General features: G+C 39.4%; 1 protein-coding gene across 1 annotated transcript in view; it reads left to right on the forward strand.

Moving 5' to 3' along the window:
- The window catches only part of TESK2 (testis associated actin remodelling kinase 2), a 70,541-nt gene that overhangs the window by 40,531 nt on the left and 17,957 nt on the right, over positions 1-12,053 (forward strand). Inside the window, exon 4 of the mRNA XM_026853546.1 lies at positions 7,041-7,187. Within this exon, the coding sequence (XP_026709347.1) occupies positions 7,041-7,187 (147 nt within the window). The remainder of the gene's footprint in view (positions 1-7,040; positions 7,188-12,053) is intronic.

Here is a 12,053-nt window from a genome sequence, read left to right on the forward strand (position 1 = left end):
CTTCACCCTGGACCCCAGGAAACATACTCTTGAATTAACAAGTGTTTGTAGCTTCACTTCCTCATTTCACTTCACTTGTCAGCCATCCAAACCATCCAGAAAACAAGTTGTACAAGAAAAATTCCTTTAATGTTTGCTTTTGCACACCATTATTATAGGGGATCTTGTGCATTCTTAATTGCCAATAAAGTGTTTGAGCACCCTCAAGTGTAAATGGACATCGTGGCACAGCTGGAGTGTTGAGGCTTGGAAAAGCGCTCTGGAACAGCTCAAAACCATCATTCCTTGCGTAGAATTTAAACGAAGTTGTACATGAGATGTGTTTGTGTCATGTAACTTTTGTGCTCGGTAGATCCTTGTAGCTGTTTTACAGACTTCAGAAAATGAAGCAAATGGGTTATTTATCTGGAATCTTGCAGGCATATAATCTGTGGGCTGCTACTGCTGGTGTCTTTGTGGGGAAGGTGAGAAAGACCTTATTTAAATAAGAGTCTCCTTGTCAGTTTGCTTCTAGGCAGAACTGAGTGTATAGTATGTTCAAAATGCTGTCATTATGGATAGAGCCTTCTGCTCTTAACAGAAGTGTTACTGTAGAGATGCTGTTTCTCTTGCCTGTGTCAGCAAGAAGGTACTTTCTCTTCTGTGCTTGTGTGCTAATTTGTCAATACTAGCTTGCCATATCCCAGATTCTTATCTGCACTGAAACTAGGCTCTAATTAAAATCCAAATGGTTGTGACTTCAGATTATAAATGCAGGTTTTTTGTTAGGCCACTTTGCTTCTTTGTTTTATACTAATATAATTACAGGAAAAATGGTTATCAAGGTCAGTTTGTATAGATATACTGGGAGTGTTTTCCGGTTCCAACAAAATAAGCTTATTTCCTGAAGTATTTCAAACCCTTCATACATATGGGTTGCAATATTCCATTGTTACTATGTGCCTGCAGTTGAAGCCTTACTTAATCTTTTTCTAGCAGCAGGCAAGCAAGTGAACATTAAGTTTTGATTGAATGGAGTGACAAGAAAGGGATAAATTCAGCATGCTGTCCATAAGAGCTGTTGGATGTAGAGAATTAAAGGAAGACAAATCTTGCCATATTCTTTTCCGTGCCAACACTTAAATGTTTGGAATGCAACAAATGGTTTTCATTACAGCTCCTTCCTGAGCTAGTGCATGTTAATTCTTGTTTGCCTTTATAAAATAAGCCATGCCTGTACATGCCTTTTTAGACGGAGGAGCCAGTGAATCAGTCAATGCCACAACTGACACAGAAGAAGAAACAGAGGTAGATCTGTTGTGTTTCTTGGCTTTTGGTCCTGGGTTCTGATGAGTAACCATGTCATGGCAATTGCATGAGGAAGCTTGCCCTCTCCTCTATGAATACCTGACACTTTTAAAAACAAGATTATTTTAATCCTGTAATGGTTAACACTTTTAAAGAAAATACACAAATTTTTATTAAAGAACTGAATTGTTTGTATTGGTTGAAAAGCAGAAAAGAAATTGACTTTAGGTTTTAGACTTCTTTTCCTTTGATTTTCAGCAACTAGGGAGCAGGAAAGAAAAAGTGGCCTTTAGAGGAAGACTTTGGGCTTTTCTTCTGTCCTTTCAATCAGGCTATTTTTCCTAGCCAGTTGAGCCCCTCTGGTCTCTCATGAAAAAGTTTGAGTTTTGTTTAGAAATGTGCTTGCTTCACCTGCGTGTTCTGACTCTTTCAGTACTTGTGGTTTGCTCCCTGGCAACATTAGTTCACCTGCTGTCCAAAAATATACTTCTACAGCCCAAATTTAAACATCCAACTTGTTCAGGTTTAATATTTAATTTATTTCATTTGTTTCAGTCAATGTGTTAGATATTTAATGTAAATGGAAGGTTGCTGCTCAGAGGTACTTGAGTTGAGGTGGTTTTGTAGATTTTTAGATTTATTTTTTTTTACCAAGTGGGTGTCAATGAACTAACTTCAAAACCAGATCAATTTAATCTGATAGTCTCAGTGTATCAATTTGTAGTATCTCATATTGTAGTTTTGAAGATTCTGATACTGTCTTTCTTTTCCAGTTCTGCACAGTTGAAGCTAATGAAAACAGTTGGGGGAAATGAGGAAATTTCCAGTCCTCCCACTGTAGCTAATTATGCCAGTTGTGGCAGAAGGGTATGTTGGCTTGTTGTCTTGCAGCCAGAAGCCTTCAAAGTAGTCACTTAGAGACTGTGGAATGTGACAGATGACTGTTAAACATATGAGAACTGAAGATTGGGTTGTGTCCTCCTTGAAATTGGTGGTTTAAAAGCTTTTTTTTTTTTTCCACTTTTGCAGAAAGCTGAGTGAGAGGAAAGATCTCAGCTTTTATTAGTAGTGTTCTTACTTCCAGCATTAGAAATACAAATACACAATCTGTATCTCTTTTGATGCTGCTTCAGTGCATCTGTCACCAATGTCTGAAATGTTATTATTTTGCTTTCCAGGTCTCCCTTTAGAGTCCAACTGAAGATGCCACAGCTGTGACTCTAGTTTTGTTTTTTATCCTGCTTCTCTGCCTGCTTTCATCACTGGGCTTCTCCAGTATATTCATTCCTTGCTATCTCAGTGTTTGTCTTGTAGTGTTCTGGGTCCCTAGAGCTCTTATATTTTGCTTACCTCATTTGGTCTGTCATCCTAAATGCATTCTCCACACCTACTTTTCTTAACCACTTAATGTTGTTGCCTTTGGCAATATTTGGGCTACCATATAGGGGTGTCTTGTGGTTATTCGTTGTTTTTTAAATGGCAAGCAGTGACATTTAAAGCTGAGTAAACATCAAGTCATCTTTTTTCTGGCTTTCCTGTCCAATATGTGGTGGCTTATTAGACCTACATATTGAAACAGCATTGGTTTTCAAAGTAGCATTGAAAACTCTTTGCAGTTCCCTTCAGTCTTCCCCCTCAGACCTGGCAATATTTGGTCTTTGTTTTTGATCAATAACTGCTGGAATCATGTGAATCTGATGCACCTTTCTTTAAAAGCTTCTAGTTCTCTTATTAGTGTGTTCAAACCTTTATTTTGAATTTTGAAGGCTAAAATATGACAGCTGAAGCTCACTATTAGTCTCTTGAAATTAAGCATGTTATGCTATGTGCAAGTACCGTTTTATGCTGAATTTCATTCCATTCCTCATTTCATATGCTTGAGTCTGATAATGTGACTGCAAGTGTCTTGCAAGGCAGCAATCCTATTATCCTGTTCTTAAGTTTCCCTGTGCCCTGACTGTTGTGTGGGAAAGGGTTGTATACTGTTGCTTTTACGTTTCATAGCATTAAGCTGTAGTATCAGAAGCCTCTTCAACATTCTTTGTTCCAGAAAGCACCTATGCTTGGCTGAGCTTCTGGGTAACTTGTCCTTCAAGAAAGCTATTGCCCTCTTTCCTCATAAGGTTTGGGAAGAGGTATAGCAAAACCAGTTTTGCTGAACTTCATTCTAGCAACCAAAACCATGAGCTCTTACCATGGATAAATTTGTAGGAAAATAATTTTTTTGTGGGTTACACTGGTTTAAAAAGACCATTTTTCAATTTGCTATGTTAAGTTGTAAATGCAAAAAATAAGGAACCTAAAGCTGTTACTTTTGGACTCTGGCAACCAGGTAAACTGACTGTTGGTATCCTGTTACATGACAAAAAGCTCGCAGTAGGAATAATGGGTAGCAGTTTCACTGCAACCTGATGATAGAGAGTTTGAAAAGGTCCGAACACTGCTCCATTTAGCTGTGAGGTCTCTGTATGAAATGTAGTGTCCTTTGCTTTCGTTGTTGTAGCCCGATCAGATCCCTGCTCTGATTGCTTGTACACTTATGCAAGGGCTGCTGTTGTTGTAGTAAAATAATGCTTTGAGATGCTGTGTGTTCTGTAGCCTTACTGTACCAGCACTGAAATGTTCCAGGGACAAAATAAAATGCAGTATTCTCTTTGGGAGAGGTGCATTTAATATCCTTAAGGATATTCTTTCCACACAGAGCTGGTTTGTGCTAGTAAGAGACTGAGAACGAGTATTTTTCTTTCAGTTGCACTGACAATTAGGAAATAATGTACACCATTTTGTGTCTGTTCCGAAAACACATTGTTAAAGGGCTCAAAAATAGGCCATCGGCTGGCTGTTTGCATTATCAGCCTGAATGACTGAAGAATTGGATTACTTATGTGACATTGAGGGAGCAATGAACTCTGTGGTGCTTGCCTTAGGGACAATTCAGGACTCTGCATGCATTTATTACCTGCTGGACAGCTAAAATCTGAGATCCACTAGAGTCTTAAAGATGTCTATAGGAAAATCTTAGTTCAGTTGTTCACTTGATGATTAGCCTGCTGCGCTTCATAGAATTGCACTAGAAATTAGATCCAAACCCAGAACTCACATCTCTAATAAATGAGGGCTGAGCGCTTGCAAGGTGGCAGTTTTGGGTAGGAGGCCTAGGGGTTTTTGTATATGTGCTAGAGTCAGGTTTGATTCTTGCTCTAGCAGCTCGTGCATGCTGTATCCTCTCATATATCAGTTTTCACCTAGATGATGCTAGAATCCAGTCCTTGCAGTTAAGATGGGTGAATGACCATGCAAGACAATTTGACTGGAAGGGTGTTGGGGGAATAGATGTATTAGATGCACTTAAGTAATATGGCAGCAATGGATCGAGTCAGTAGCCTACTTTATTGAAAAGGAACACACGGGCATGCTCAAAATAGTAGCTAGCTGTTGACACATTTCAGTATGTGTATCAATACTCATGCGTTGCTGCTTCTATTTATTAGCATTTCTGGAGCAATTACAGTCATAGTATAGTACAGTTTAACCCTAACCAAAATAGAAAGCCAGGCCAGTGATTCCCTCCCCCCTCACATTCTCTTGACAATGAATACAGGTATGGTAGTGCTATATGGATACTCTAGTCTGTTACTGTCCAGTCAGTAAGGTAGAATGGTTTGAGATAATTGATAAGTGTCACTTTGATTGTGTTATTGAGCTAGGTGCTTTAGTGCTGCCTGTTCTGGGTTGGTCAATATTGTTCTGATTTGAACGTAACTGGATAGGAAGTGCTGCTCACACTGTTCCAAGAAGGCTGGGAATATATAAGAAGTTAATGTAGAACTCTTATTCACCATTTTTTCCTTAAGCGTGCTCGCAACTTGTGATTAAAAAAAAAATATCTAATTATATTGAGTGATGTTTTTTTCCATGAGTGCTCTACAAGGTCATCTAGCTCCCTTAGAGGTTCAAATAAAAGCAACAAGAAAGATCAAAGTTGGAAAAGCTCAAAGCAGCATTGTTTCCAACATTGAGTCAGGTTGGCGGCAGCTTTGTCTAGTTGGCCTTGAAAGTCTCCAAGGATGGAGATTGCATAGCCTCCGAGTGACCCGTTCCAGAGCTGCTGCGCACTCCTGACACACGAACTCCTAGCATAAGAGCCAGGTTGTTTTGGAGAGAGAGAGAGAGGGGTCACATCCTGGACTGCCAGTGACATGTGCTGCTGTTGGTGGGCTGGGACGGACCCAGCTCGCAGCCTAGGGGAGCAGTGGAGCCCCACACTGCTTTGTGGTGCCCTCTCCAGGTAAGCTCTGTGGCGGTTAAAATTGGTTGTGCCTCATCTGCCCGAACAATTTATCCTTGTGAAATAATTACTTGTGAAACTTGTGTATCTGCTGAAAAAGATTTTCTAAGTTAACTGGTGATCTCAGAAAAATATAGGGCCTAACTGTAGGGAAGAAGATCATTTTTTTAGCCTGTTGAGGAGGTGGACCCCTGGACTTACTAGTAGTCTGGTTTGTGTGCTCTTTCCTTGCTACAGCATAGTCTGAGGAGATAGCTACATCCACACTGCACCGTGTGTGATGTTATGTTTGCCTTGTGCTTCAGGCTCCAAGACAGAAAGAAGCCCAACAAAATACCAGCAAGTTCAAAGATTCTGGAATAACAAGAGCCGCAGTTATGATTTTTATTTTATAGTGATAATGGCGGCACATGTTTGTTCAGGTGAATGACACAGTGAAGTGCAAAGCCTCTTAAGAGTTGGAGAGCTGTCTGACACAGAGGAGCATAGTTGGTGCAGCCTGCTGTACTGTTACATGCTTGGACCAGGCTTGGGAGCAAATTATCATCTCTGCTTTGCTTGGATTTTCCTGAGACAAGTCACTGTGTTGCTGCCAAGTTTTCCTTCCGTGGTGAGCTAGTCTTTTTGGTTTGTTGCTGGTGAGGGTACTGGGGGTGAAACAAGCTACTCAAACATGGCATAGCTGCTGTTGTGGTATAAAGGGTCTATACATAAAGCATAAGCCCAGTGTTGCTGTGATGATTATTTGAGCAGTGGAGCTGCCGTGTCTTAACCCTGGGTTATGTTACTTAGCATCACTTGAGTGCTGCTTCATTTCCCCATCTCTTGTAGCATTTATCTTATACCTAGCATAGGTCCCTTTCCATGTGGGCTACCATTTGATGGGCTTGATGTGGTACTGAACACAGTGGGAATCAGATTGCTGATTAGGACTTGTAGATACAGCAGTGAAAAAATGTTACTTACAACAACATGTTGTAATATTTTTCTTTGATGATGCCTCAGTTTAGGGAACTAATATCTGGGAATTTGATCAGGCTTCGTGACCTACACTTGGATACTTAGCCCTGTCTTTGTTGACTTACTCTGTGTGAGAGCCAGCTCTTCATCCCTTTTGCCCTTATTTTCCTCACACTGAAATGAGAGGGTGATACTATATTGCAGGTATTGCTGAAGGGTTTGTTTAAATACCAGTGTTTAAACACCATAGAGTTAATGCAGTGATGGCTGTTGTATGCAGCTTTAAAATAAATGCATTGGCACAGGTGGTGAAGGGAGACCTTTTCAGCCTCTCTTGATTTGCAAGCTTTGCGCAAAAAAAAAAAAAAAAAAAAAAAAAAAAAAAAAAAAAAAAAAAAAAAGCTGCTGTTCATGTGTAGCTGAGCTGAGGATGCTTGTGTAATGATGAATTTTACATTCCTGACAATACATGAACTTAAGTACAAATGTTGCTTTGTCTTTTCAGTACATCAACTGTGGTAACCTGGAACAGCTCTTAGACAGTAACCAGCATCTGCCCTGGACAGTGAGGGTGAAACTGGCATATGACATTGCTATGGGAATCAGTTATCTTCACTATAAAGGCATTTTCCACCGAGACCTTACATCCAAGGTACTGCTTATAAAATTAAGGAACTTTTTAATGAAGGTACTGTAACTGATTAGTTGGCTCTTTCTCCTCCATCTAGCAGAGAACTGCTAATATAGAAGGTATGATCTCAGATATTTTGAGAAACAAATTGAAATACACTTTATAGGATTAAAACTGTCCTCAAAATATGTTGATAGTTTGTATTGAAACTGGAGAAATAACTATTCTGAAGGAAGGCCATTCCTTAAATGAGTTTAGATTAGGATTTCTCAGAAAGCAGCTGCAGATTTTTTTTTTTAGTTCTAAATTATGATTCAGTAAAGTATTTAAATCCCTGGATAGTTAAGCATAACAATCTAACATTTGGAACAGGTCAATCATATAAAGAATCCAAATTGTGGAAATTTTTTACAATCACACTGTAAAATCTCCTTGTTGTTTTTGTTTCTCTATGTATTTAACAAATCATCTTCATCAGGAAGAGTGACATTTCATTACTCATTCAGCATTGTGTTGTCCACAATCCTAGTTAATATTTCTCTCATTTCTAAAGCCAGTAAACTCAAAACAGTTTACTTAAAATTTTCAAATTTCAAAATTTCCTCCAGAATGATATTTCAGTTGCAGAGTTTTCAATGGACATAGATTTTTCTTTTGAACTGCTTTGATGACAACTTGTATGACTTTATTTGGTGGAAGTAGCTAGCTAATTCAAGCTCATCTAGAAATATTAACATAAGAGCACTAAGCTCTGTGAACATATTGCCCCAGTATTCACACTGGCTCTTGCTGTCCGTTGCAGCCTATGCCAAGGGCTTTGCTGTCCTGCCTGTCCTGTTGTCTGGAGCTAGTGAGCTAGTTTAAGCTCACTGGGGACTTGCAACCTGAAACTACTCCAAAACTGTTCTTGGGAAGACTTCATAATGCCACTTCAATCAAAGGCATTCAGAAGAATGTTATCTTAGCCTAAAAGAACTATTATTTTAAGATTAGAAACAGTTTTTAAAAATAAAAACACAGTACAGTGGCACAGTGTGTTTGCAAATGCAAGTTGACTACCAGTCCTCCGTCCAGTTTTTGTTTTTTTAAAAGCCACCTTATTGCAGTCTTAAACAGATGAAGAATGTGCATTTAGCCAATGGGGGGGAAAAAATAGTTCAACTGGTGGGTGAAAAGTATTTCAGTGAAGTCATAAAATACTTCCTTGGGTGTCCTTTGAAGTGAAAGGTGCAGAATTCTGCAAGGAAGAATATAAAATTTTCAAAAAATGCCCTGACTTGGAGTTACGTTGCTTTGACATGATACACTCAGCTCCATTTCAGTCATCTTGGAGTGTGCAGACGAGGTGCATAAAAATAACTGGAAAGATAACTTAGTGTTCCTCTTTTTTTTCTTCAGTTCGGTACCTTTTAAGAGTGGGGAAGTTGAGTTACTGCACAGAGCCGAAGTAACTAAGGAGAGCTCTGTGCCTGTAGCATTTATCATAATGTGTACTCTTATGGCTAGTCATATGAAAATCCATTTCCTGAGACCTCTGTGAATGCCTTTGTTCAAAGCTTTGTATGTCACTCTCCAAAGCTGCCCTACCAGTGCTTCAATGTTATCTATTGTTGAATGTCAGTTGTTTAGAAAATGTACTGGCTGTGAGGAGTGCATGATTTCACTGCAATAGGGAACTTATTGGTGGCTACAGGAAGTAGTAAGAGTTATTTAAAAACAAACAAACAACAAACCAAACACTAAAAATTTGCTGGCAGTTATGCTATATTTGGGTGGTTCTTAGTGCTAAAGGTATAATATCTGTGTGGGACACATTGGAAGCTGTCAGGATAAAAGTTAAAGACATCAGCTATATTCTGTTTCTTGTTTTTTCTTTCTGTTTCTTGGTGGTTTGGGTTTTCTTTTTTTATTTCCAGTTTCTTGGGTTTTGGGGTTTGGTGGTGGTGTGGGTTTTTTTTTTTCCAATTTATTTTTTTTAATTGTTAGAGGTGATGTATGCACTTGCTTGTTCTCTTTGGGAAGGGAGGTAGATAAAACACCTGGCCTTAAACACCCAAGTACTTGTGAAGTTCATTAGTGTATTATTTATGAAATATACTTTAAAACTAAATCTGTTGGCTGGCTAGGTTTAAAAGTCATCACATTGCTATGGTTATCATCTTATTTATTGTTTTGGAACAAAAACTTGTCACCAAAATTTTCAGCTTTCAGACTGTGTCTTTTGGCTACTGTTTGAAAAGATGCCTTGGATTTTACCAGGTTTGTACTGGTGGTGGGATGAGTTGCTTTCATTTGTACTAGTAAATAGTCAATGTGTGAGCAAGCTGAAGGAAAATGTGATGGGCTCTTTCCTTAGGAGAGAACTTGTGAGCTGGATTGAGCAAGGGCAGAGTCAATACTGTTCTATATTGTTCTTCTTTCTTTGGTAAACTTCAGTAATTGATGTGATGGCTTTATTAAATTAGCACGAAGACAAGGATTTAGATATCTGCAAAAGTCTGAACAGACACTGATTTTGCATGGTGGAAGAGTGAGATATTCTGCAAAGAAACTTGCTGGCCTTGACTGAACTATGAACAGAATGAAACTGAGACATTCTGTGCAGGAATGCCTATATGCTTTACCTATTACATTTAACACAATAGCCCACTGCAAGTTATCCCTCTAATATGAATTTTACTATAAAAATTACTTAGGATTAATTTAGACCCGTATTTCTGCCTTCTGCTTCTGGCAAACCTTTAATTCCTTTAGCTTCCTGGAGCAGGTGGCGTGAATACATCAAGTTTGTTCTGTCAGTTATGGCAGCAGAGTTGTCTTGCTCTGACAGTAGCATTGTATGTGTCTATGTACTGGATGCATAAAAACTTAAAGAAGGAAAAGTTCCTGTCCCCTGACAATCTTAAGACTGAAAAATAAGTGGTTTTGAGAATTAGTATACAGCAGGGTGATCTCTCTTCCTAATTGCACCTTGTGGTGAGTAGCAGAACAGTACTGACACTGCAGAAAGCCCGAGGGAAGAATGGTAGAGCAGAGTAGATGTAGGCCAGTATAGTCGATGTGGCAGCCCACAGGGGATGTCAGCCCTGACATCCCACTGGTGCCCTCCCTGCTGCCCTTTTGTCATAGAGAGAGAGGCGGTGCTTGTTAGAAGAGAGTGTGCTGCCTAGACAGCTGGCATGTGCCCATGTCATGAGCAGCTCAGTCCTTGGGCTCTGGGCTTGGGCTGCTGTAGTTGATCCAGCTGTTCTCCCCTGACTGATAGCCACAGCCTAATGTGAATCTGGCAGAATGTACAGCGTGGTCAGATTGGCTGTTTCCAGCCTGCAGATAGTGGGTGTGTGGGCAGGGTGACTTGTACATTTTGTAAACCAATAAAAGTGTGTCCTCGCTTTTGTCTTGTTATAAAGAGATTTACACAAAGATTAAGCCATAGATGGGTTATGACAACCAGCCTCGTTGGCTCATCCCCTGTCCCCTATCCATATCACTGCAAGCCCTGTGAATTGTGTTTTATTTGGGGCTTGTAATGTGCACAAGGAGGATTTGCATCCTGGAATCAGGGGGATTTTCTTTAACTTTCAGTGATTCTCAGGGAGATCTGGCTATGAATTTTTAACTCTGAAAGTCTTATTCATAGAACATGCAGTCATTAAAACAGTAACCATGATGTGAAACACTGGAGGTGTTGCAATAGGAGCCAGTGGATTGTGATAAAGTTTCTCTTAATCTGACTTGCTTTTGCAACTTTCTGTTGTTACCTACAATTAAAATAACAATGCTTGGGAAGGCACAGGGAAGAAGTGCAAAAAGAATATAGCAAAATCCTTTTGTACCTCACCCCTCAAAATAAATATCTTACTACTTACACAGAGAGTTCCTTCCACACCTTGTTTATACTGTATTTGCATTGCATTCAAACCCTGCCCTAGAAGTACTATTGATTTCCTTGGCAGTTTATACCAGTGACTCCCTAATATCAGTGAATTCTTACAGTATCTCTGTGATGAGGGAGATGAATAAACTGAGCCTTATCAGAACAGATAAAAGTAAGAGTATTGGTGAATATTGTGTATGTGTTTTAAGACTTTGTTTGGAGTACTTGGCATTTTACTCATCTTTAAGTTCAAGGCAATATGCTCACTGACCTGAGGCAGTTGGAAGCATTACAGCATTTCTAAAATAGTCAGGTTTGACTCTTGGAGGCAGAGAAAGCACAAGATTAGCAACAATCTCTGAAAGTTTCGTTGAACTGGCTTCCTTGTCACAGAATCCTCCTGTGATGCTGAGGAAGGCCAGAGTCCAGATCCTGGGGCAACACGGCAGTAGTCTTGACCACAGGACATAAGACCTTCATTTTCAGTGCAGGCTTTCTTTTTCATCTTTTCCCAGCCTATCTTTCACCCTACTGTTTCTGAGGCAAGGGTGGATGGAGTCCTGAAAATAGTGGTCTGAGTGTTTTATGTACAGCCCCAATTCGCTGTCAGTGTGAATCCATAGCATGCACACGAAGACATGGGTACCAGGTGGAAAACTCTGTGATCATGTGATTAAGAACTTTACCTTAATATATTCTATATGCATAAGGAGAAGAATAAAAGTTCTTCCAGGAAGTTTTACATCCCATCTTTTGTGCAATATTAAGTTTTTGATGTAGTGTATGTTGTGTTCAACTTCCCACAAATCTAAAAAAAAAGCTGGGAAAAAACAAAGGCATTATGAACCTCATTTGCAGGGTTAGAAGTTTGAGATTCATGGCAGGGGTGTCTGCTGCTTTAGCAAATACAGTAACTAATACATGAAGTATTTTTAATTAGTGTTTATTGCTACTGTTAATTAGTATTACTAATATACATTGTGTGCTTTTGCTACAGAGCAGGAATATAG

The sequence above is a fragment of the Athene cunicularia genome, assembly GCF_003259725.1.
Source record: "Athene cunicularia isolate RWA chromosome 8 unlocalized genomic scaffold, athCun1 chr8_part1, whole genome shotgun sequence".
In the NCBI taxonomy this organism is placed as follows: Eukaryota; Metazoa; Chordata; class Aves; order Strigiformes; family Strigidae; genus Athene; species Athene cunicularia.